This window comes from Grampus griseus (genome assembly GCF_964374135.1).
Source record: "Grampus griseus genome assembly, chromosome: 20".
Lineage (NCBI taxonomy): Eukaryota > Metazoa > Chordata > Mammalia > Artiodactyla > Delphinidae > Grampus > Grampus griseus.
The window spans coordinates 55,730,502-55,756,833 of record NC_139014.1 but is presented as its reverse complement, the minus strand read 5'-3'; the positions used below and the strand labels follow the sequence as shown (position 1 = coordinate 55,756,833).

The 26,332-nt window shown below is 39.1% G+C and overlaps 1 protein-coding gene across 1 annotated transcript in view; it reads left to right on the top strand.

Annotated features, from left to right (window-relative positions):
• The window catches only part of MYO1D (myosin ID), a 348,470-nt gene that overhangs the window by 150,155 nt on the left and 171,983 nt on the right, over positions 1-26,332 (top strand). The window contains exon 16 of the mRNA XM_082678981.1: positions 5,347-5,554. Coding sequence (XP_082535107.1) covers positions 5,347-5,554 — 208 coding nt within the window. The remainder of the gene's footprint in view (positions 1-5,346; positions 5,555-26,332) is intronic.

Genomic DNA, 26,332 nt, shown 5'->3' with positions numbered 1-26,332 from the left:
GAGCAAGGAGTGAAAGACATTAGAATAAACCTATTTCATATTCTCCAAGAGATAAAGGAGAGAATTATGGTCCTAAAATAGGAGTACAAAGTTAGAAACAAGAACAGATAGTTATTAAAAAGAACTAATTAGAGATTTAGAAAATGAAAACCAGATCAAGCACAATGAAAGAGTGAATTGTCCATCAGTAGAAGGAGTCGGCAATTTGTAGTGTCATCATACAATGGTTACTAATCAGCATTAAAGAGAATGAATGACTAATACAGCAACAACATGGATGACTAAAACATTATGCTGAAAAGGAGTCGCCAAAGAGTAATTTCTTGATGCTGCCATTTACACGAAGTTTAAGAACAGATGGAAATCAGAGCAGTGCTCTGGGTTGGGGATTGACTGGAAAGGGGGAAGGGCAATGGGGGAACTCTTTGAGATTATGGAGATGATCTGTATCTTGATCGGCATGTCAGTTCCATGGGTGTACACACTTTTCAAACTTACTGATTCGTGTACTTAAATGTGTGCATTTTACTATACATAAAGTTTACCACAATTAGAAAAATTTTTTTCTTAACTAAACTTCCTTTAAACAACTTAGTGAGCTAGAAGATCAAGCTGAAGACTTCTTCCAGACCTCATCACAAAGAAAAAGAGATGGGAAGTACTAAAGAAAGGTCAAGCCGCGTATGAGGTTGATCCAGGAGAGCCAGAAGCCATCTAACTGGAACTCCAGAAGGAAAGAGGAGTCTAGGGGTCAGAATGAAAGAATACACTGAGTGTAAAACATATGAGGTTTTTAAATGAAACTTAAGTACATTATGTTCACTTTCAGAATGTTAGACATAAATAAAAATGCTTAGAGCTCCCAAGAAGAAAGAAAGGCAAACTACCTATGAGGAAATGAGACTCATACTGACATCAGACTTCTCATTAGCAACAGTCAGTGTAAACAGACAAAGGAGCAGTATCTTCACGGTGAAGGGGAATGAAGTTTATGCTTAGAATTTTATTCCATGCCAAGTTATCATTCAAGAGTGTGGGCAAAATAAAAACGTTTTCTGACATATATAGGCTCAGAAAGTTTACTATTCTGAGAGGGTCTTAGACCCTCTGAAAAATCTCTAGAGGGTATACTTTAGCAAAAGGGAGAATAAATGCAGGAGGAAAATATGGAATGCAAAAAAGCAACATTGAACAAATAAGTAGGTAAAACTTTTTGTGAAATCTGAACAAGTATTGACTGTAAGGAGGAAAAAGAAGTCTGTAGTAATCATTTGCAACAAAAATTAAAATAGTAGTGAGAAATATAGAGAAGTAAAGACTTTTGTACTCCTTATGGGAAGAATATAGATGTTAATTAACTAGACAGGAAAAAGTATGTATCTTTACATATTTAATTTTTCAGAATGATAATGATAATAGTGCTGACAGTGTCAAGTGCTCACACCATATGTACCCGACACTGTTTTAAACAGTCTGCATGTAGTCTGTCCGGAAAGCCGACAACCAGATGAGGAGAGTGTGTTGCCGCCATTTTATACAGATGAGGAAACCGAGACACACGAAGGTGAAGGAACTTGCCTCAGGTCCCGGAGGCAAGTAGTGGTGTAGCCGTGTCTGAACTCAGGCAGTTGGCTCCTGAACCTATCGTCTTTAACAGTGCACCGCCTCACAACTGAATGTGCGGCTTTATCAGAGGAAGGAGTAAAATGGCATAAAGAAAACTCAGTCTGCCTAAGAGAAAACAGGGTAAAAAGCAACAAAGAGAAAGCACAATTAATAGAAAACATTAAATGAGAAGTTGAGAAAATGGAAACATATTAATAATCACAATAAAAGTGTCAAACTTGCCCTTTAAAAGGCAGAATTGTGGAAAGACTGAAGTCTCTCCAGTTGATGACTATCTAAGTCGAGATTAGGTCCTCTCTACTAGAGTCATCTAGGAAGCGTGCTGGATGAGATGGTGGGATGTGCATCTGGGAAGATGGTCTATCCCTCCTCTGCAGGCTGTGTTTATCTGCCACTTTACATAAAATGAGTTTGTTCACATTGAAAAACTGACATTTTATTTTAATGTCATACTGATTGAAGTAATTAACAGTGGGACATGGGGTAGGATGGAAGGTGTGTAGGACATTGGATGAATGTTTTCAGTACTGGTGGGAGAAAAAGTAATATTTTCTGCAATGAGTTTGTGCTTTTAGATTCTGCAGATTTTTTGTAAGCTAGCTTTGAACCTAAATTTCTACTTGTCACTTTCATTTTCATTCTTTTATTGAAAAAGAGAGAGAAGGATTTTAAAGGTACTGATAACCTTAAAAGCTGCTAAAGTCTTTCAGGGAGGTAAAACTGGTTGTCAGAAAGCAGTTGAATTTAGCTTTTTAATTTACAAGTTCAGGATGCTGGTTTGCTGAAGAACTTGGGGCATGCCCTTGACCGTCAGGAAGAAAGGAAGGGCACCGTTACCCTGATGTGTTAGCTGAGCAGTGTGGCAGTAGGATTGCTTCTAGTTTCTGCAACACGCCTAAAACTTTAAACAAATGCCATTACTCCCTGTTGACTCTTATTCTATCGATAGTTCTATAATGAATTTGGAAGTTTTTAGATTTTATTTCCTTTTTTCACGTGACGTCGCTTAATATTACCTTTCTCTTCATATTAGAACTCTTTGGTTTCTGTTTCTGTCTCTATCTGGCAAGTGACTAGACTTTTAAATGTATTTTCTTCCATTCATTCATTCAGTAGCTATCTCGTTCCTCATTGTATGGTGGACAACACGATAGGCACATGGCGTATAGCGGGGAACAAAACAAAATCCCTGCCTTCGTGGTACCCATAGACTGACATTCAACAGACAAACACACAAATCGATATGATTACAAACTGCGATGAATGGTGTGAGGAAAAGAAACCCATCTGGCTGCCCTAGAGAGGAATAATGGGGGTGAGGGTTGATGGTTGATGAAGGAGAATCAAAAACAGACTATGAGGAGTCTCAGCCTTTCAAAGAGTAGATTAAAAAGCATTCCAGGCAATGGGAACAGCATATGCAAAGTCTCCAAAGCAAGAAAGAGGCAACCGCATTACAGGACCCTAAAGAAGGCCAAGGCGACTGGAGTAGAACAATGAAAGCAGGAGAAAGTAAAAGATAAAGATGATGTGAGGCTCTTTAGAATACTACTCTGGCTGCTAAATATGCAGAATGGGTTGAAGAGGAAATGGAAAACAGGTTAGGAGTCTACTGTAGTAAACTTGATGGTGGCGTATATTAGGATTGTAGCAGTAAAGATGAGAATAGTTGAATTTTAAATATATTTTGGAGGTGGAGTCAATAGACCTGATGATGGATTAGAAGGAATGATAGAGAAGAGAAGGGATCAAATATGACTCCCAGGAAACTGAGGACATTGAGGTAGGAAGGACTGAAAGAGGAATTTAAGATACCTTTAGGTCTATATAGGCATTGGATATGTGAGTCTGAAGCTCAGAACTGAGAACTGGGCGTGGGAGAGTAAATGCATGAGTTGAAAAATAAAGTGGATGGAATAGATGAAGCGACGTGGGAGGTTGTACATAGAGAGAAGGGGGCCTGATATGAGCTCTGGGACACTCCAGCATTTTGGGCGTCCAGGAATGAGGAGTTGCCAGAAAATGAGATTGAGAAGAGATATCCAGAGAGACAGAAGGAAGCTAGGGAGAGTGTGCTGTTGTGGAAGCGAAGATGGAAATCAGGAAAAGAGAGAGACATCAAGAAGAAGGGATCAGATGCCCCTTAGATACATAGCATCTTAACCAGAAGTGTGTAAAGCCCTAGGAGGAGAACATGAAGACTCCTGAAAGGCATGAAAGTAGACTTGAACTAATGGAATGATATCCCTTGTTCTTGGATAGGACAACTCAGCATCAAAGTAAATTTACTGAATGTAACATGGGAACCCAATAAAAATACCAGAAAGGATTCTTTTGTTTTGTGATTGTTTTTCCCTGGAACTATGCAAATTGACTCTAAAGTTCATATAGAAAAATGAACACATAGGAATATCTAGAAATACCTTTAAAAAGGAAAAGAAGGAGAAAGGACCACCAGATATTAAAATATACTTATAACATCTATAATTAGACATTTGCAATTAGACATTTGATGGGGCTGAGGGACAGACAAAGCAATGAAACAGACCAGAAAGCCCAGAAATGAACGGAAGTACATATGAAAGTTTAGCATATGATAAAATGGCATATTAAATCAGAGGGAGGAGGACAGACGTTTTAGTAAATAATATCGGAAATAGCCTTTTGTCAAAAGTTGGATCCGTATCAAAATAAACTCCAAATGGACCAGAGATCTAAATGTACAATGTGAAAACATGTAAGTACTAGAAGAACCCGTAGGTGAATTACTCTGTAACCTGAACGTGAGGAAAGCCTTTCTCACTGTGTCTTAAGATTCAGATGCAGTATGTGAAAAACGTTACTAAATTTGACTACGTGTATTAAACAACTTTGCACCAAGGGTGGAGGAGAAGTACTGCAGTAGGCAGCCTTCTAAGCTGGTCCCAGTGATCCCCACCTACTGGTATTCATGCCTGTGTAATCCCCTTCCCGTGAGTGTGGGCTGGCCCTAGTGAATTGCTTCTAGCAAAATGGAATGTGTCAAAAGTGATGGGATGTCGCTCGTGAGATTAGGCTACAGAAGGCTGAGACTCTGTGACTACTGTCTTACGGTCACCCTCACGAAGAAGCTGGTGTGACTACTGTCTTACTCACGGTCACCCTCACACTAACCTAGGGCCACGTACTGAGGAACTGCTGGCTGCTTGTATGTAAAATTGCAAATGATCTGTGTATTGACCTTATGTGCAGAACTGTGCCTAGTTTTCTTTTAGCGATGATACTTTATCTGAAGATCTGCTTGATGTCCTTTGAAGCGAGTCATATTGTTCATAAGTGACGTTTTGTTCCTTCCCCAGTCATTTATCCGTTCAAAAACCCATGAGAGAGGCATCCTTTTCTTGTTTCTGTTTGTAAAGACAATGCTTCCAAGGTTGCCACATTACAAATAATATTTGCTGCAAGTTTTTGGCAAATAGCTTTTATTAGATTAAGGAATACCCTTCTAATCCTTGTTTAGTGAGTGTTGTATTTTATTGAAGGAGTGTTGTATTTTATTGAAGGCTTTTTCTATGACTCTTATCAGGCTGATGAAATTCATCCCTATTCTAGTTTGCTAAGAAGTTTTTTTTTCTTTCTTTCTATGAAGCATCTTGAATTTTATTGGATAGCTTTTCTGCATCTATTGATACCACATGGTTTTTCTCCCTTAACCCGTGCCCTGTTCTTTTTTTCATCCAGGTACAAAATGATCTCTGAATTCACCTGGCCCAACCATGACCTCCCTTCAGACAAAGAAGCTGTCAAGAAACTGATTAAACATTGTGGCTTTCAGGATGATGTAGCTTATGGGAAGACCAAAATTTTCATTCGAACACCCCAAACATTGTTTACCTTGGAAGAGCTCCGTGCCCAGATGCTCGTAAGGATTGTCCTCTTTCTACAAAAGGTAATTTAATATTTTACATACAAGGATAAGGCCTTACTTTTATGTTCTTAAAGATGAGTTGAATGTTTTCTTTGATTCAAGAAATGTTCACGATGGTATATTTTTTTGCATCTATGCATATCTTAAGAGTGTTTTCTGTTGCCTCGACACATGGAAAACTCACTGGGCTGCGTGAACTCAAAATTATTTTATCCTCAAAACTCTGAAGCTATTTTGTCTTCTGGTATTTAGAAACAGAGAGATGTCTGAAGCAGTCTGGTTTTTGTCTCTTGCAGTTAACTGAGTTGTTTCCCTCAGCTTAACTGCATAAAGGACTTTTTCTATCTTATAATTTACAAGCTTGGCCAGCCTGTGTGAGACCACCTCCCTCACCCATCACGACCCACCGCCAGCACTTGCCAAGATGTGCGGTGCTGACTCAGCGGTCCTCGTAAGACCATGGTACCTGTCATCACTGATCTGTGCAGGGCCCCTTCTCATTTCATTCAGTCACTCAGGTATTTCTTTTTATCCCTCTTACCCATTTCCATACCTTCTGATTGAACCATTTTAATGTAAAAAAATTATATATGCATATAAAAAGAAATCGTGTTCCTCTAGGAGAATGTCCTTGGGATATCCATCAGGGGAAAGGTGGCTGGGTCATTGGGTATACGTAGACCTAATTGGCGTAAGTAGTGCCAGGCTCCTCTCCAGAATGTCTGCCGGTTTGCACATCACCAGTTTGTACGTAGAGGTTACTATGTGCCCACATCCTTAGCAGTATCATCCAGGTACCTAAATTTTGCCGGACTAGTAAGTGTAATGATATCTCATTGGTGCTCTACTTCCTATTTCTCTGATTACCATTGAATTTGAGCATCTCATTAAATGCTTGTTGCTTTTTGGGGTTTCCTATAAACTGCCTGTTCATATCTTTTATCCATTTTTCTACTGTAATTGGTATCATTTTCTTGTTGATTAGCAGAAATTCCTTGACTATTTTAGACATTAATCTCTATTCACTTTAGATAGCATACATATATTCTCCTGTTCTGTCGGCATTCTAATGAACTTTCTAATGTGCTTTGTTGAAGAGAATCCTTAATTTTGACATAATCAAATTCTTTGATTCTTTTTTTTTTTTTGGCCTTATATTTTGTGCCTTGGAATTTTATTTAAGAGGGCTTTCCTTGTATCTAGGTCACAAAGGTACTATCCTATGTTTTCTTCTATGAACTATATAGTTTTACCTTTCACATTTAGGTCTTTAATCCATTCAGAATCCATCTATGTATGTGGTTCTCTCTAGGAATCCAGTTTCACTTTCTTCTATATGGTGAGCAAGTTTTCTCAATACCATCTAAATACTAAATAATCTGTTGTTTCCCTATTGATTTGTGGTGCCACTTTTATTATGTATGAAGTTTATATATATATATGCATATACATATATATGTATTCTGTTTCCGAGTGCTCTATTCTGTTCCATTTCTGTATCTGCCTCTTTTCATACTACTGCCACGTAGCTTTTATTGTAGTATGTTTTAGTATGTGGTAGGATAAGTCCATCTTCTCTACTCTTCTTTATTGAGGTTGATTATTCTATACATAGACCTTTATTCTGTAATATAAATTTTAATCTGTGTTTATTGAGTTCTTTAAATTCGACAATACTTTTTATTAGGATTGCATTGAATATATAGGTTAATTTTAAAGGATTAACTTTTTATAATATGAAATCATCTTAAGAGTATTGAATAAGCTTATTTAAATCATTTTATTGACTTTTAGACTTAGGTCTTATGAACTCATAGTTAATTCCTAGATATTTTATTGTTTTTGTAGCTGCTGTGCTTTTATTATTGTGTTTTTATTATATTTTCTATGTGTCAATGTCGGTATAGAGAAGTAATATTGGCTTATGTTGGTTTAACTGTATCCAGAATGAAACGTTTCTTGATTCACATTTGTTGATTCTATTAGTTTTTCTGGGTAAAAGATTATATCATGTGCAGATTATAAAAGTTCCCTTCCAATTGCCAAGATGTTTCTGAGTGTTGGTCTCGTTCGTTTATTTTTCCTAGAACTCAGGAAAACTTTTGGAGTGGAATACTAAATTCTGTTTCATCTTAGAACAATTTCCTTCTATTAATTGTTTTTTTTTAATACTGCTTTTACTCCGTTCCGTTTTCTTTCTCAAGACAGCTTGTAAATTTGCAAGGGGAATCTCTGTTTTTTGTCTGCTGGAGTGAGTTATTTTCATGCATCTGTTCTACTGTATATTCAAATCCTTACTTTTGATCTTCCCTACTTACCAGTGGGAGTTTTTGTTGTTGCAGATCTGATACTTTGTCTTTCTTCTTCATACCTATCCAAGACATTGACCAGACTCAGGGCTTGGCCTCTCAGTTTGGTTGGGACAGTCCTGGTTTCTGACTGTGGTCTGTTGTAAATATTAGTAGGAAACCTTTCACTCTCAAAGTGTCCCAGCATGGGTAACAAATGATACAATAGTCACCCTACCGTGAACTCACTTTCTTTCCACTCGCTGGCTGGTAGAATCCTCTTCTTAAATCTACATCGGCATTTTGTTTACTTCTTTCACAGTTGTCAGTGTCCCACAAACTTTCACCTATTGCAGCTCTGTCAGCCAAAGATGGGGCCCACCCTGTCCCTCCCCACCCCAGGGCCCAGCTCTTACAGAAAAGGTTGAATTCCAGATATACACGCCTACTAGGACCCGTCCTTTCTCAGTCCTCTCTACAGCACCTCTGCTTGCTTTCTGGTGAGAAATTACAATTTCCACCTAGAAAAGAGAGATTCTAAAAGACAAGGGATGGCTGCTTCAAAAACTATCACCTGCACCCTGGAGGGAAAGCTGTCCAGTCTTCTCTGTGGTGTAGATCTTGCGTTTCTTAACCATAAGGCAGTGAGTAGGGTATGACCTCCCTTTAAATTCTCAGGCAGACCATCCTAGAGCACGATATACGTGATCTACTCATTATGTTCTTCGAACCAACTCCACAGGCCATAAAATTAGTGAGAATTTCAGTTTCTGGGAAGAGGTCATCAGTCACCTAACTTTCCATGTGACGTGTTTTCAATTTTTCTGTTTCCTTATGGGAATGTAGTGTGACGCTGTAGAGGCAGCATCAGGAGATGCTAATTTAAACAAGACTCCCCAACAATTGACTTTTTAAATTTCCTTTTTAAATAAAAATTAGCTTTGTCTTTTTTATTATATAATTAAAGTGCGCTCATTGTAAAAACGGATTCAAACCATAATGAAAAGTATAAGGAAATCCATGGGAAACCACCTAAAATCCCACCATCCAGAGGTAACACACCAAGTGTGAATTTTTTCCATTCTTATCAGTGAGAAATGCTACCTCGTTTCTACTATTTCATTTTTTATTTTCATGACTACTAGCAAGGGTGTGTTTATTGGATTGCTTCCTCTGTTACTCATTTTTATCAGTGGCCCATTTTTCTGGGATTGTTTGCCTTTTTCTTAGGAATTTCTGGGAGCTATTATCTTTATGTGTTGCAGCTATTTTTCCCAAGCTGTCATTTGTCGTTTGATTCTGTTCATGGTATACTCTTTGATGTGAAATTTTTTCACTGAATGTAATGAAATATGTCCTTTTCTTTATAGTTTTTGAGTTTCTTCCAGAAAAAAATTACAGATCTGGGATTTCGTTTTGTACATGGTGTGATGTAAGGGTCCAACTCTATTTTGTTCCAGGTATTCAATTCCATTTATTTAAAAAATTCCTCTCTTTTTTCCAATTTAAATTGAAATTCCACCTTTGATTAATATTAAATGCCCATATATGCTTGAATCTATTTCAGGACTCACTATTTTGTTCCATGGTCAGTTCCTATGCCAGAATTGTACTGTGTTTATTATAGTACATCTTAATAGGTTTTAACATGTGAGAACGTGGCTTTCAGTACCTGTTCTGTGCCTTAGTAGAGATTCAGTGTCAAGTTAGAAGAATCAGTGACGTTGCCTAAAACCAGAACCTCTAAAATTAATTGTTCTTAAAGGAATAAACTGTATAACCACAAAGATTGCAGAGGAGATACAAACTATGTTGCTTTCTGATTCGTAAAAAAATTTCTAGTTCTCCGCTGTCACCATCTAAACCATTAACCACTTGGTATCAAGAATTATGGATAATCCGTGTAGTGCTTCTCTTCATATACTTGGTCATATGCTTGACATTTTAGAGGATTTTTGAAATTGCTAGAAATATCTTTTTTAAAGAAATAACCCTCTAGATTTCAAAGAATTGTATTGGTTTTATAAGTACATAAGTAATAGCAATACAAGTTCATGTAGAATCGTGAAAAAATAGAAATCCTTTTATAGTTTTAAAATGTAATTTTCTTTTATATTATACATAAATTTAAATCATAACATACCATTGTATAATACTTTTCATTATAATTTTACATGTGTAAACACTTAATGTACGTATTTATAATAACTGACTTAGTCCTTAATATGATTTACTAGAGTTTCCTCAATCTGTCTGCTATTACTGGATGTTTGGGTATTTCCAGTGATACATTCTTACAGGTCCCATTGCAGGGCACATCTCTGTTTACTTAGAGTAGTGCCTGACACCAAGTCCAATAATGATACCTGTTGTTATTACTACTGCTACTGCTATTACTACTATTAAGTATTTGTAAACATCCTCGATTATATTCTTGGAATAAACTCACAGACACAAAATTGTTGGGTTAAAAGATGCGTACTTTTAAGATTTTCTATACCTGTTGTCAAATGGCTTCCAGAAAGATTGTGCCAGTGTATGGTCCCACCAACTAATGAGTGAAAGACCTTGCCTCACTGAAGCACTGGATATTTTCATTCTTACAAATACCCTTTCTGGATGACCTAAAATCTGAGTGTTTTGCCTGAATACAGGCATACCCCAGAGATACTGCAGGTTTGGTTCCAGATCACCACAAATAAAGCGAATATTGCAATAAAGTAAATTACATGAACTTTTGGTATCCCAGCGCTATACAAGTTATGTTCACATAATACTATAGTCTGCTAAGTGTGCAGTAAAATTATATGTAAAAAGAATGTACATACCTTAATTTAAAAACACTTCTATTGCTAAAAAATGCTAACCATCATCTGAGCCTTCAGCGAGTCATAATCTTTTTGCAGTAGTAACATCAAAGATCACTGATCACGGATCACCATAACACAAATAATAATAATGAGAAGGTCATCTGCAGACAGTGACAGTCTTACTTCTTCTTCTCCAGTTTGGATTCCTTTTATTTCTTTTTCTTCTCTGATTGCCATGACTAAAACTTCCAAAACTATATTGAATAATAGTGGTGAGAGTGGGCAGCCTTGTCTTATTCCTGATCTTAGAGGAAGTGGTTTCAGTTTTTCACCACTGAGAACGATGAGAAAACCATAATTCAAAAAGAGTCATGTACCACAATGTTCACTGCAGCACTATTTACAATATCCAGGACATGGGAGCAACCCAAGTGCCCATCAACAGATGAATGGATGAAGAAGATGTGGCACATATATACAATGGAATATTGCTCAGCCATAAAAAGAAACGAAATTGAGTTATTTGTAGTGAGGTGGATGGACCTAGAGTCTGTCATACAGAGTGAAGTGAGTCAGAAAGAGAAAAACAAATACCATATGCTAATGCATATGTATGGAATCTAAAAAAAAAAATGGTTCTGATGAACCTAGGGACAGGGCAGGAATAAAGACACAGACGTAGAGAATGGACTTGAGAACACGGGGCGGGGGAAGGGTAAGCTGGGACGAAGTGAGAGAGTGGCATGGACATATATACACTACCAAATGTAAAATAGATAGCTAGTGGGAAGCAGCTGCATAGCACAGGGAGATCAACTCAGTGCTTTGTGTCCACCTAGAGGGGTGGGTTAGGGAGGGTGGGAGGGAGATGCAAGAGGGAGGGGATATGGGGATGTATGTATATGTATAACTGATTCATTTTGTTATACAGCAGAAACTAACAAACCATTGTAAAGCGATTATACTCCAATACGGATGTTAAAAAAATGAGAAGGTTCGAAATATTGTGAGAATTACTGAAATGTGACACAGAGACACGAAGTGAGCAAATGCTGTTGGAAAAGTGGCACTGATCGACTTGCTAGATGCAGGGCTGCCATAAACCTTCAATTTGTAATTTAAAAAAAAAATCTGTGAAGGGCAATAAAATGAGGTATGCCTGTATTTAAAACATCATTTTCTAAGAAACCCTGGATGTAGTACCACATGTTTGCCTCATTAAATTAAAAGAAATGAAGCTGTGTAGCCAGTGGGATTTTTTTGGTAAGATCATCTTCTCTTCCTTTCATAATATGCAGTTGCTTTACTTCCCCACACACCCTCTACACTGGAGCTTGTGTGTGTTCTTTACATCACGTTTGAATGAGAAATCAAATAAGGTGGAATTTCTAGACAGCACTGAAGAAACTACAGTTTTCAGAATTACAGCTTCAAGCAAGGAGGTGCCAAGACATCAGTAGTCAGTTCAGCAGCAAACACATGGGGCTGTCAACATGTGTAATGATTGTTTTAAGTGTGTTGTGCAGCAGAGCTGTCCAAGCTGATTTCCTTTTAGCTTTTTTCCATCTTCATCCTGTACCTTCCTGATTTGGTGTTTCCTGTCATCCATCTTCTATACGTTGTATTCATTAATTCCCAGAAAATAAGATACTTACTTGTTGTGTGGCTGGGGAGATCCTGAAAGAAGACAATAGTTTTCACTGTTAACTGGTAGTTAACCGTTAACTGATTTTTAATGAAAATATCTCACCAAATGCATTACAAAGCATCACGGTTCTCTAATATTCTGTACTCACTTAGTTTTAAATACTTTGCTCTCTCAGAAAAAGAGTGGGGGAACTTCCCTGGTTGTCTCGCAGTTAAGACTCTGTGCTCCCAATGCAGGGGACCGGGTTCAATCCCTGGTCAGGGAACTGGATCCCACATGCCACAACTAAAGATCCTGCATGCTGCAACTAAAAAAAGATCCTGCGTGCCGCAACTAAGACCCAGCACAGCCAAATAAATAAACATTAAAAAGAGAGAGAGAGCTTATTAAAAAAAAGAAAGAAAGAAAAAGAGTAGGGTACAGAACCCCTCAAGAAACTCCCTTATTTTTTTGGTGCATGCATAGTTTTAAATGTATGTTCTCATCCTAGGGTATCATAGGACAAGATCAAAATCATCGTATAAGGTGATATTAAAAATGGATTCTCAAAGGGAGATAGAAAAGTACTGGGAGACTTCATCCTTTGTGTGGCCATTACCAACAAATATGGAATGAGGTGATGGATTTTGAAGAGTGGATTTCTTGACCCACCTATAAGACAAATAGAGGCTTTTGTGAATTGTGCCTTCTTTTGGGGGAATTGGCCCTTTCTTAAAGAGCATCTGTAATCGATTATAGACAGACATCTTAATTGGTCACTATGTTATGTATTTGGGCCAATTCAGATCACACAGCTTTGATCCTAGCTCTAGGAATAGATTTTATCCTTTCCAGTGTGCCATGTTAAGAGGCCAAGGCCCCTCCTCTGTCACGTACTGAAGGCTACTAAACATAGATATTCTTTCTTAAAATAATATCTTCAGGCTCTAATCATTTTTCTTCAAGCAATTTGTGGTCACCCTGAGATCACAATTATAACTCTCAAATTCCCCAGCAGCAAGGGCTGCCAGCCCTTTGAAAATTTAAATTACGCTAGCCTCTGACCTGCTCCACACTCCATGCCATGAGTTTTGTGGGTTTTATTTCAATCCTAAATATGGCTCACAGCTTGTAGCACCCATGACACATGAGCTGTGGGGTCCATAGTCAAGCTCGAATCTGAAGTCAGTTGTCAATCTTCTATTATAGTCATGTGGAATTACAGACATGTTTATATGGGAAATACAAAAGCTTCATGCTATCAGTGTTCAGATCAGTCAGCCTCCTGGGTCACTTGGCTCCCAGAATTTTATTTTTGCTTATCTGGTGTCTGCCTGAAAGGATAGTAGTGGCTTGATTATTAGGTCATAAGAAAATTGGTGCAATCTCAAAGGCAGGACAGGGGAGAACAAAGGAATGAGTGGAGGAGAAAGTGTGGAAAAGATGTGAACGAGAAAAAAAGGTGATGTAACGCTGAGAAAGGAGGAAAAGACATCAAGTTAGTGAAATAAAATACTCAAAATGTAGGCTAAAATGATATGTGATTGTCATTTCTAATTTTATGTGGAATTCAAGATGGAACTGTAGAGGGCTTCCCTGGTGGCGCAGTGGTTGAGAATCCGCCTGCCAATGCAGGGGACACGGGTTCGAGCCCTGGTCCGGGAAGATCCCACAAGCCGCAGAGCAGCTAAGCCCATGTACCACAACTACTGAGCCCACATGCTGCAACTACTGAAGTCCGTGTGCCACAACTCCTGAGCCCACTTGCTGCAACTACTGAAGCCTGTGCACTCTAGGGCCCGCGTGTCGCGACTACTGAGCACGTGTGCTGCAACTACTCAAGCCAGCGCACCTAAAGCACTGAAGCCCATGTGCTCTAGGGCCCGCATGCCGCAACTACTGAGCCCGTGTGCCACAACTACTGAAGCCTGCACGCCTAGAGCCCATGCTCCGCAACAAGAGAAGCCACCACAATGAGAAGCCTGCGCACCGCAATGAAGAGCAGCCCCTGCTCGCCACAACTAGAAAAATCCCGTGTGCGACTACGAAGACCCAGCGTAGCCAAAAATAAATAAGTAAATATTTTTTTAAATTAAAAAAAAAAAGGCGGCTCATGTATCACAAGAACTGCCCTGGTTGTTTTTTCCCAATTAATAATATTATTTTTATGTTCTTATATTTATTAAATTCGCATTTTTCATTGTTTTTTTAATTAATTTTTATTGGAGTACAGTTGCTTTACAATGTTGTGTTAGTTTCTACCGTACAGCAAAATGAATCAGTTATACATATACATATATATCCATGTTTTTTTGGATTTCCTTCCCATTTACGTCACCAGCACTTTACATTCTTATTGTTGGGTTACATTATAGTCCCAGTCACAAGAAGGATCTTGTGAAGAGTTAAGAGTGGCTCATAAAAGCATAAACGTATAATGAAAATAGCAAATTCTGAAACTGAGAATAATATCATCACTATTAATTACAAGTAATCGCAAAGGTTAATATAGGTCTGAGTATAATAATTTTGTAAACCAACCAGAGAAAAAGTGTGAATAGAATCATTATCTGAAAATTAGATTGTATGGGTGTAGTTATTCATTTGCCCCTATTCCCTGATGTACTGTCTATTGTGAAACTTTGTCGAGTAGTGGCATGAGGCTATGGGGCTTCCACATTATTTTCAAACAAAGCTCACTGGCTTCTTTGTGAAACCAGTCAAGTGTTTTATTTCTCAGACGAAAAGCAAAATAATTCTCTCTCATATGAAATTGATTACTTTTGCCCTTAAGTTAAAAAAAAAAAAAGCTACTAATGTAGTAGCTAATCTTTACTGAGTGGCAGGCAGTATTCTGAGCACTTTACGTACATTAACTAAATCTTTATAAGAACTCTGTGAATGAGTGTCTACCGGTATTTTTCATCTAATAGGAAAGAGAACTTAAGCCACTTGAATAGCTGAGTGCCTTGCTGGAGGTCACGCCAATAGTGGACCCCACAGCTGGGATTTGAACCCAGTGGTGCAGCCTTCTGCACACGTTTAACCACTATTCACTTATACCACGGTAGCATCATTCAGTGTGCACTCCTCATAGGAAAAACAGGTATGACTCACACTATTGAAGAAAAGTTTATAAAACCAGCCACAGAGATGATGATGGAATCATACTCAGAGAGAAAGAAGAAGGTGATTTGGCCCTAGTGATGTCTGAGTCATTGACTATTGAGTATGTGAACTAAGATATATCTTTACTACGATTGGAAGGAAACACTGATGTTTCCTGTATGAATCAGCTCTTGACATATGTACGGTAATGAAAAGTGATCAGGGACTCTCTTTTACTGAGAATACATACTCCAGGAGAAGAGTTTTACTTGTTGTGTAAGTTACTTTCGAGCCAGGAGCGGGTTGGGAAAGGTATGTCTGGATGACTATGGACAAAGCATAAACTGAATTACAGGAAGGGTGGGGGAGGCATGGCTCTGTGACAAGAGAGGTTGCCCCCAGTGCCAGTCCACTCACTGCTTTATTCATGGGAAATATTTATGGTCAAAAATACGCTGCTTGACCTTGGCTAGTATTGAAAGAAATAAAGAAAAATGTGCCTTTGGTCAGATGACCACCATTGACATTATGTCTTTTCAGTAGGAGGTGAGAAGAAACGGATAGCTAATGTCCTTTCCAACACTGTGATGTGTGGCCGGGTGGGAGAAGGGCGCTCATTGTATTTTTTTTTTTAACATCTTTATTGGAGTATAATTGCTTTACAATGGTGTGTTAGTTTCTGCTTTATAACAAAGTGAATCAGTTATACATATGTTCCCATATCTCTTCCCTCTTGCGTCTCCCACCCTCCCTATCCCACCCCTCCAGGCGGTCACAAAGCACGGAGCTGATCTCCCTGTGCTATGCGGCTGCTTCCCACTAGCTATCTACCTTACGTTTGGTAGTGTATATATGTCCATGCCACTCTCTCACTTTGTTCCAGCTTACCCTTCCCCCTCCCCATATCCTCAAGTCCATTCTCTAGTAGGTCTGTGTCTTTATTCCTGTCTTACCCGTAGGTTCTTCATGACATTTTTTTTCTTAAATTCCATATATATGTGTTAGCATACGGTATTTGTCTCTCTCTTTCTGACTTACTTCACTCTGTATGACAGACTCTAGGTCTATCCACCTCATTACAAATAGCTCAATTTCGTTTCTTTTTATGGCTGAGTAATATTCCATTGTATATATGTGCCACATCTTCTTTATCCATTCATTGTATTTTAAATGAGTAATAAACATGGATTTGTCCATTCATGACTGAATAGGGGTATACAACGAACAAGACAGGGCTCCATCCAGAGGAAGCTGACAGCCGAGTCAGAAGGGAGATGTGTTAGCGCTCAACCAGTGCAGTAGAGTAATTGTGACACTGTTGAGCAGGTAATGACTGCCAGGTGGGCTCAGAGAACAGTCACCCACCTGAGCTGGGAGAGAAGGCTTTTTGGAAGGAGGAGAGATGCCAAAAAGTCGGAGAACAGCTCTGTTAGGTTCACATTTTACTTGGAAGTCCATTGTATGGAGGACAGAGATCTTAATCTCTATTTCATAATTCATTTATACAGGTTGAGTTCATTGGAGCTGGGTCATTGATGTGAGAGCAGGTTAATTGTCGCGAAGGTTAGTGGGTAAACTAAACTTCCTGTGACAAAAACAGGGAACAAAGTTGTCTACAAAAATATCAAACAAATGTTGTTTTCCATAATAAATGTTTACTCGTCTTACTCCTTGGAATTACTGAAACTGCCCTTTCAGTGTTACAGGAGAGTTCTTTGCCCTCCTTAGAAATTAGGACAATTAGGAAGCAAATATACATGGCAGCCATGCAACTCATGGTGACAGAATTAAATTTAGCTGAATTTTATCACAAGTTTATAAATATTTACTAACCTTTCCCCTGTTATCTAACAAGACGTAAAGAGCTAGCTCTGGATTTGTCTTCTCAAAGCACCTGGGTCAGCAATTTCCATTCTGTCATGGTTCCGCGTTAATAACTGCTAGGAAAGGCTGGCAGCCTTCGATTTGATTGGGGTTTTTTTTGTTTGTTTGTTTTTGGTTGTGGCTTACAATATTCTGTTTACACACTATACAAAGTCTCTGCAGCTTGAGAGAAGGGGTGCAGAGGCAGGAGCGTATTTGGAGAACCTAATAGTTTAGGGCGTAGTTCAAAGTACCTCTGAGACATTCGAGTCAAGATGACCAGCATATTGGATGTACGAGTCAGGGAAGCAGAGGAAGTAACAAATCTCAAGAAGGAATGATCAGCAGTGTCAAACATAGAGTCATCCAGCAAAATAAAGGACTGAAAGTGCCCACTTAATCTGGCAGTTGGGAGGTCACTGGTTTATTAATAACCAGCATGTTAAAGATGATCAGGGTGAAAGGCAGAGTACAGGAAGAGAAGAAAAACACACCAAGTAGTAGAATCCTCCAGGAAGAAAGTATGTTGAACATTTATTGGTAAATCATGGTAATATGGTAATGAACATAGGTATGGAAAGTATGTATGTTCTTAATGAAGAAATCAAGGAGTATTTATCATCTACAAGACATTTAATAAACTACTATTGAATGTTGAAGCCTTACTCCTACATATATTACTAAACAGTGCTAATAAAATAACATTATTCAGTACAAGTCATTGATTTTTATTATTGTGAAGAAAATTTCTGTTGATTTATAATGTAAGCCAATAACTGAAGCCATTTAGTATTTACGTATTGACAAATGCAAAGCCCCTTTGGAGCAATAAAAATGCTTCAGCAAAAATTCAACATTAGAACGACAGAGCATCCTTTCTTCTCTCTCTCTCTCTCTCTCTCTTTCTTTCTCTTTATTGTTCCCTACCCCCCTCCCCACCCTTTTCCTCCTCCCACCCAACTGAGGAATAAAAAAGATAAAAGCATATTTGGAAAATAATGATGACATGTCAAAAATAACTTGTTTCTTATTTATCTCCTCTCAGATACTGCCAATAAGAAGCCACTGCCACCCCTTCCCCAGCCTGTTCCCCTGTAGGTTGGAAGCAGATGATTTGCTCTCCTGAAAGAGCAGCACATCCGTTGCCCGGGTGATATCTCATTACTAAGGCAACCAATTTGGTGCATCAGTGTGAATCCCAATTTTAAAATGTAATTATGCCAAGATATGTACATATGCTTGAGATCTGCTCAAAAGAAATCTGTTCTCCTTTGGAAGGAAAACATTTCCTATGTTAGTTGAAAGAAAGGGGGAAATACTTCTTTTATTCTTTGCTAGTTATAAATACACCTTTCAACTGATCTCCCACCATGCTTAGTGAAAGAGCTTGCACTGGTTCTCTCTCACCACTTTTTTTTTAACTGGAGATCTTCCCTTTCCAAGACACTTCTCTCTTGAGACCTGTCACTCATAACCCAGCAGCTGTTGTCACCATGACAACATTTCTGGCCCCTATAGGTGGCGGAAGGAAAAAAAAAAGAGTGGCTCCATTTTCATTGCACTTTTCTTTTTAATTGCTGGGAACTCAAGAGATTGACTCTTTGTAAGGAATTAGTTAGTGAAGGGGAAGTGATTCAATGAATAGGTGTTTACGTTAAATTATAAAACTTGTGAACAATTCAGTGAGGATTGCCATCCCAGACTCAAATGAAAGATCTTATTGATAGGAGGTGTACACCAAAAGCTTGGCTGGAGGAAGACGGCCAAGCCAAACAAAATACCATTGAATCACTGCTGAGCAATTAATTTTTCTTCCTCCTCGACAAAAATTATTGTTTAAAAATTAAAAGCATATTTGGGTGCAGGGAATATTTAATTACCAATCTTATTAAATAATGAAACCCATGCAACTCATTAAGTTTCCCATTTGCTGAAGCTTCCAGGAAGCTCAGGGTTCAGATTTGTACTCAGATCCAGGAACCGTTCTTAGCTGGGGTTTCAAGTGTGACTGTCACCCTTCCTACTGAGACCCCCACCCATTGCCTACCTGTCCTTCTTTTATCCTCAGTTGGGTGACTATGTTGTCTATGTAACTTTTTTTTTTAAATTTATTTATTTTATTTATTTTTGGCCACGTTGGGTCTTCATTGCTGCGCGCAGGTTTTCTCTAATTGTAGCGAGCGGGAGTTCCTCTTTGTTGCGGTGCGCAGGCTTCTCATTGCAGTGGCTTCTCTTGTTACGGAGCACGGGCTCTAGGCGCATGGGCTTCAGTAGTTGTAGCACACGGGCTCAGTAGTTGTGGCTCGCGGGCTCTAGAGCGCAGGCTCAGTAGTTGTGGCGCACGGGCCTAGCTGCTCCGCGATGTGTGGGATCCTCCCGGACCAGGGCTCGAACCCGTGTCCCCTGCATCAGCAGGCGGATTCTTAACCACTGTGCCACCAGAGAAGCCCCCTTGTCTATGTACCTTTTATGTAAGTTTCCTCCGATCTTTTGGAAGTAATTGGGTGACACATATTAAAGGCAACGGTGAAAATATCATAATGGGTATTCACTACCTAGTGGCAGTGCTGATATTTCACGTAAAATATCACCCCCCAAAAAAGATGATTTTCAAAACTGCCTTTTTAAAAAGCCCTTTCTGAAGTACATAATTTTGCCACATATTTCATTAAGCCAAGACACTTGATGGGTGACAAAATATATCCTCATATCCTATTAGGTATATAAAAGAATATATGTGGTTTAAGTGTAAGGGCTATGGTGTTGAGGTTTACTTTAGTCTTTTTCTTGCTATAGCACTAAGAAATCTTAAGTGTGTCAGAAATTGCTTATATCTTTGTCGTGGCACATTTAAACACATTCTGCTTGGACTATTAAGTTTTGCTAACCAAAAAAAAAAAGTTTATGAAATATTCAACGTGTTCTGGGAAATGTATCATTATTTATTGCATATATTTAGAGCATTCGGTTTCTCTTTATGGGGAGACGTATAGTGGCTTTAAACTCGATCTTTTTCATTTCAGCACATGCACAGTATAAATACCTCTAACGTACAAAAGGCCCTTCCAGAGAAATGAAATAAATACCTCACTAGAAAACTGAGGAAAACTATAGACAATCAGTCCACCAAAAAAAAGGAAAAATGGCCAGCAACTATATTTTCACCTATCAGATACTCAGCGTTTGTTTTTTTTTTCTTTTAATCCTACACAGTGTTGTTGATGATACGTTTACTAGTGGCATGAGAGTAAATTGATGAGAACTTTCTGGACAGTAGTTTAGCAATGTGTTTCCAAAAAATCTAAAAGTTGGGTTTGCCTCTAATCTAGCAATTATGCTTGTAGAAATTTATACTAAGAAAATTCATGTAAAAATCCAGTTGTAAGAATTTTCTCTTCAGTATTTCTCATGAAAGTGGAAAATAATGGAGAAGAATGTTAAGAAGTGAGTCATATAAGTTGTGGTATATCCCTACAATAGAAAACTAAGCAGCCATTAGCAGTGACAATATAAAGAAATTTAATAACATCAAGTGCTCATGATAAATGTTAAGTGAGAATATGTGTTACAGAACAGGATGTTCAGTATGATTCCTTTTTAACCACATTGTTAATTCTAGACATACCTACACCTGCATGCGTGTGCATGCGTGTGTGCATGTGTGCACGCACACACACACCCATTATATAGACTGAGGAGGAGTCATCCCTTTGGGGGCGTTTATTTATAACTAAAGAAAATTTAGGGCTATTTATATTCAGTATTTTTTGTCAGACAGTCTTACTGTTGCCAGACATCACTCTGCATTCAAATTCAGTGCTGCAAGGAGGATCTGTATTTTTTTATTGAAGTATAATTGATTTACAATGTTGTATTAGTTTCTGCTGTACAGCAAAGTGATTCAGTTAAATATATATATATGTATATATATACATATATACTTTTTCATATTCTTTTCCATTATGGTTTATCACAGCATATTGAATATAGTTCCCTGTGCTATACAGTACAACCTTGTTGATTATCCACTCTATATATAATAGTTTGTATCTGCTAACCCCAAACTCCCAATCTATCCCTGCCCTACTCCCCTCCCCCTTGGCAACACAGGTCTGTCCTCTATGTCTGCAAGTCTGTTTCTGTTTTGTAGATAAGTTCAGTTGTGTCATATTTTAGATTCCACATATAAGTGATATCATATGGTATTTGTCTTTCTCTTTCTGACTTACTTCGCTTAGTATGATAATCTCTAGATCCATCCATGTTGCTGCAGATGGCATTATTTCATTCTTTTTCATGGTTGTGTAGTATTCCATTGTATATATGTACCACATCTTCTTTACCCAGAGACTCTATATTTTTAAGAAAATTTAATTTCAAAATAAGATGTTTACTAGCCAGTTGTCCTGAGTTGGTCTTATTGTATTTGTGTAGATACAAACACCCAAAGAAATCAAGCACTCATAGAAAATATGTCAGTGACAGATATCCTCGGGGAAGTAAAAATACAATCAAGCACTCGTGATTTATGTTTTTTGGGTTTTTTTTTGTAGTATGTGGGCCTCTCACTGTTGTGGCCTCTCCCGTTGTGGAGCACGGGCTCCGGACACGCAGGCTCAGCGGCCATGGCTCACGGGCCCAGCCGCTCTGGGGCATGTGGGATCTTCCCGGACCGGGGCACGAACCCGTGTCCCCTGCATCAGCAGGCGGACTCTCAACCACTGCACCACCAGGGAAGCCCAAGCACTCGTGATTTAAATGCAGGTTACAGACCAAGTACTTTATTCACAAGTGTACTGTACTTTGAATGGATTATAGGGCTTCCCTGGTGGTGCAGTGGTTAAGAATCCGCCTGCCAATGCAGGGGACATGGGTTTGAGCCCTAGTCTGGGAAGATCCCACATGCTGTGGAGCAACTAAGCCCGTGCACCACAACTACTGAGCCTGAGCTCTAGAGCCTGCGAGCCACAACTACTGAGCCTGTGTGCCCTAGAGCCCATGCTCCGCAACAAGAGAAGCCACCACAATGAGAAGCCCACGCACCGCAACGAAGAGTAGTCCCCGCTTGCTGCAACTAGAGAGAAAGCCCGCGCGCAGCAACAAAGACCCAATGCAGCCAAAAATAAATAAATTTATTTTTAAAATGGATTGTAAATAGGAACAACATAGAGCTGTAATCACATTATTTCCATCTAAAATTTTAATTGTTTTTATTATAAAGTAATACGTATTCATTGTGAAATTTCAAAATATATTTAAAGAAGGAAATAACATCATCCATCATCTCACCACCAGAAAGGTAACTACTGTTAGTGCTTTGGAAGGTGTCATAACAGTCCCTGTCCTACTCTCTCTTACACACACTGTTTTCTAAATTGAAGTCATGCTGTGTACACTGTAAAGGGCTGTTCCAGATGAAAATCAGCAGAACCACGGTGATGGTTGTGGTATGGGGCCCCTGGACCACTTCTGTATGATCTTCCAAGCTTCTCTCCTTGACTCACATCTGCAAAGCATCACCATCTGAGTTTTAATGATGTTCCTCTGTTCAGAAGCCCTTCAATCACCTACAAAATTCAGACCAGGCTCTGCCAGCATCTTTCCCTGTGCCACCATGCAGCATCATCATGTTTTTCCCTGCACTCCCACATACATCTGTCCCACCTGTGCGCTTTACACATACCATTTGCCTTTGCCTTTTGTATCTTCAAATTAGACTCCACCCCCTCACTCAAGCCCTCCTGGCCAGACTAGTCTAAATAAAGTCATCTTTACTTCCTTCACCAGCACCCATTTGTCGATTTTATGTGGCTCTCTGAGGCAGTAACTTCAACAGGAGGTGGGAGCTGTGGGCCTGCTGTTAGTTTGGAGTTTGTGTAAGGTTCTAGGTCATCACTTCCTTTATCTGTGAAACGATAGGCTTGGATATGGGCACATCTGTTACAATCAAGTATGAGGTGTATTATGAGTAACTTGGTATTAATAATAAGTTAGCAAAGGTAATGAATTAATTTATAAATAGGAGCTGATGTGAGTTTATTTCTATAAAATTTATATTTGATTTCTTGAGTGGGCAAGAAAGGCCCATTTCAGGGATGGTACAACCCCCGAGGGTTGTTGCACGTGTGTTGCACGTGTGTTGCACGTGTGTTGCACGTGTGAATGTCCTTCCTAAGGTGTGCCGTGGAAGAGTCAGGGCAGAGAACCTCCCAGCTGATGGTTTATAAGAGGTCTTCAGCTCAAAGATTCCCGCCGAATTCTAAGATTTCTGTAGGCTGTAGATCATCTATTAATTTTGCACATTTGTCTTCTCTCCTCAACCAGATTATACATTGTTGAGGGAAGCAGTGTCCTTATGCTTGTTTGTACTCCACCCAGGGGCCCCAGCATGATGCCCTGTGCACAGTGCCTCACGTGGTATTTTGACAATAATATAGTGTCATGACTCAATACTAGGTGCTCTGGGATTATAGAGGTTCCTGTTAGCTATGTTATGTTTATTAATATTTAAGAGCTAGTCATATGCATTTAAATGAGGTACCTTCATCCTACCAAGCAAATGGAGTAATTAGTAGGCATAAGCGTTATTCCTAACTGGGAAAGAAGCCTTTAAGTTTTAACTCTGCTGCCAGAGCTGAAGAATCGCTAATTTCTGTGTAATTTCTAGTCTCTACTGCTGCCTAACCAGCAGGTGGTTCTTGGCTTCAGTCAACCACCAGGCACTTGGGTTCCAATCCCAGCTCCAACACTTACAAGATGAAACTTTGGGACCTCTCTGTTCTTCAGTTTCCTCATCCGTAAAAGGGAAGTAAGAGTACCCACCTTATAGTATGGTTGTGAGTATTAAATGACTTAATATATTCATCATACTTTGATCAGTGCCTAGCATATGGCAGGTACTATATGTTTGCTATTCTTATGAACATTGATATTATTAATATTAATATTATTATTATTGGTTTGGGTATATATCAGTTGACCATTGGCATAATTATGCCACAAACCACCTGTATTGGTTTCCTATGACTACTGTAAAAATTATCACAAACTCGGTGGCTTGAAACAACAGCAATTTATCCTCTCACAGTTCTGGAGCCCAGAAGTCTGAAATCAGTTTCACTGGGCCAGAATCAAGGTGACATCAAGGCCACACTTCCTCTAGTGGTTGTAGGGGATAATCTAGTCCTGGCTTCTTCCAGCTTCTGGTAGCTGCCGGAATTCCATGGTTTGTGGCTCCAGTCTCTGCTTCCGTAGTCATATGTCATCCCCTCGTCTGTCTTCAGATCTCCTACCACCTCCCTCTTATATAGATACATGGGATTGCATTTAGGGTGCAAACAGATAATCCAGGATAATCTCCCCATCTCAAGATCCTTAACCTAATCACATCTGCAAAGTCCTTTTTCTGTCACGTGAAATAACATTTACCGGTTCCAAGGATTAAGAGGTAGAAATCTTTTTGTGGGCGGGGGGGGGGGGGGATTGTTCAACCCACCACATCTCTGAAACGCAGTGGCTGTAACAGAATTTACTTCCTCCTCACGCATCCGAGGTTTGGCCATTTTGGGCTGAGTCCATCCCAGGCGGTGGGTTGAGTACAGATTGGCTCCACGTGTGGCTTATTTTTTTCTGGTGTCAATGAATCCCAGGGGCATGTTCTTCTCATGGTAACAGCAAAAGCCTAAGAGGGCAAGGCTGACCACACAAGCACATTTCAAGCTGTCCAGGTCACATGTATATATATCTCATTGACCAAAGCGGGTCACATCAATGGGGTGACCCATGTAGGTCAAGAGTAAAGGAATGAATATTTGCTATCATAACAACTTAGCGTGGGGTTTTCTGTAGATGACAACTAACTTAAAGCTACATTAACAATATATGTATTTGGAAGAGGAAGAAAATCCAGGATTCCAAGCAAAGTTATTTAGTAATAAGACAGTTTGCTATAGTTGTTATTTGAAGGTTAAGTCAAGACGCTACGTGTTTTGTAGTCTTAGCCTGGCCAGATACAGCCCTGAATGTGATGATCACAGGAAACTTGTTGCATGATATTTGATTTAGAGGATAAACCTCCACAGATGTGGAATGAGCTACCTAGCTCCTTTTGCCGTAATGTAGTGACTCAGTGAACTCCTTGGAGATGTGAAAAAGAAGCAAGAGTTTTCTGCCCCTCTGGCAGAACAGAATCTGTGCTGGGTAGCCTCGCAAGAAGAGAAGGGAACTAGAGAATACCTGTCAGCTGCTGAGTTAAAGCCAAAGTGACATTAATTACAGTATCTTCTCAGTCATCCTTGACCTATGAGCCCGAATAGCTAGTTCATCTAAGTGATCTAACCAAGAGCTGGTTCCTTATACTTTCATTGGAACCTGATTTTTGGTAATTTGAGAACTAGTATACAGTATTTGTATATTTCAATTGGATAGAATTTCCCAGTCTAGGGTTTTTTTTTCCCCCCTCTTCCCTCTCATTCCAGTAATAGAGGAATTAGATTATTCTCACAGGCCCAGTGAAAGAAAGGAATAATACACAGCAGAGTCTATGAGCTCTTTCTCAGTCTCTTTGGCTCCAGGACAGAATAAGGATGTACCAGGTCACATTTTCCTCAGTCACTTGATAAAAAGCAGTGACACTAAGGTGTTGACTTGTGTCAAGGAAAAAAAAAAAGGAAGAAAGTAAAAAGGCAAAGGGGGAATTTTTCCTGAAAAATCCTGTAACTGGGCTGAATAGGGAATTAGGAACTTAATTTAGAGTATCCGTATTTAAGATGAAGATTTTTACGTTTTTAGTGAAAGAAATTCTTTTAACGTAAACGAAACATTCACTGAAAACCAGACTTTTCACGCCTCATGTTCCTCACTGGCAAACTGGCAACAGTCTGCCAAGCAGATGCTCATTCATGCTAGACTGCTCTAGAACCATCAAGGGTCACCACTGATTTTGAAATTCCCTTAAGACTTGAGAACTGCATGGCAGCTGCCGTGTGTTCCTCCCTTGAATGTTTCATCATGTGCTTGGCTGGCTGCCCTGTTGTGTAACAGGATGAGTTGTCTGTTTCTCTTCAGTGAGCTCTTAAACCCTAAGGTTACTTGGTTGTAAAAC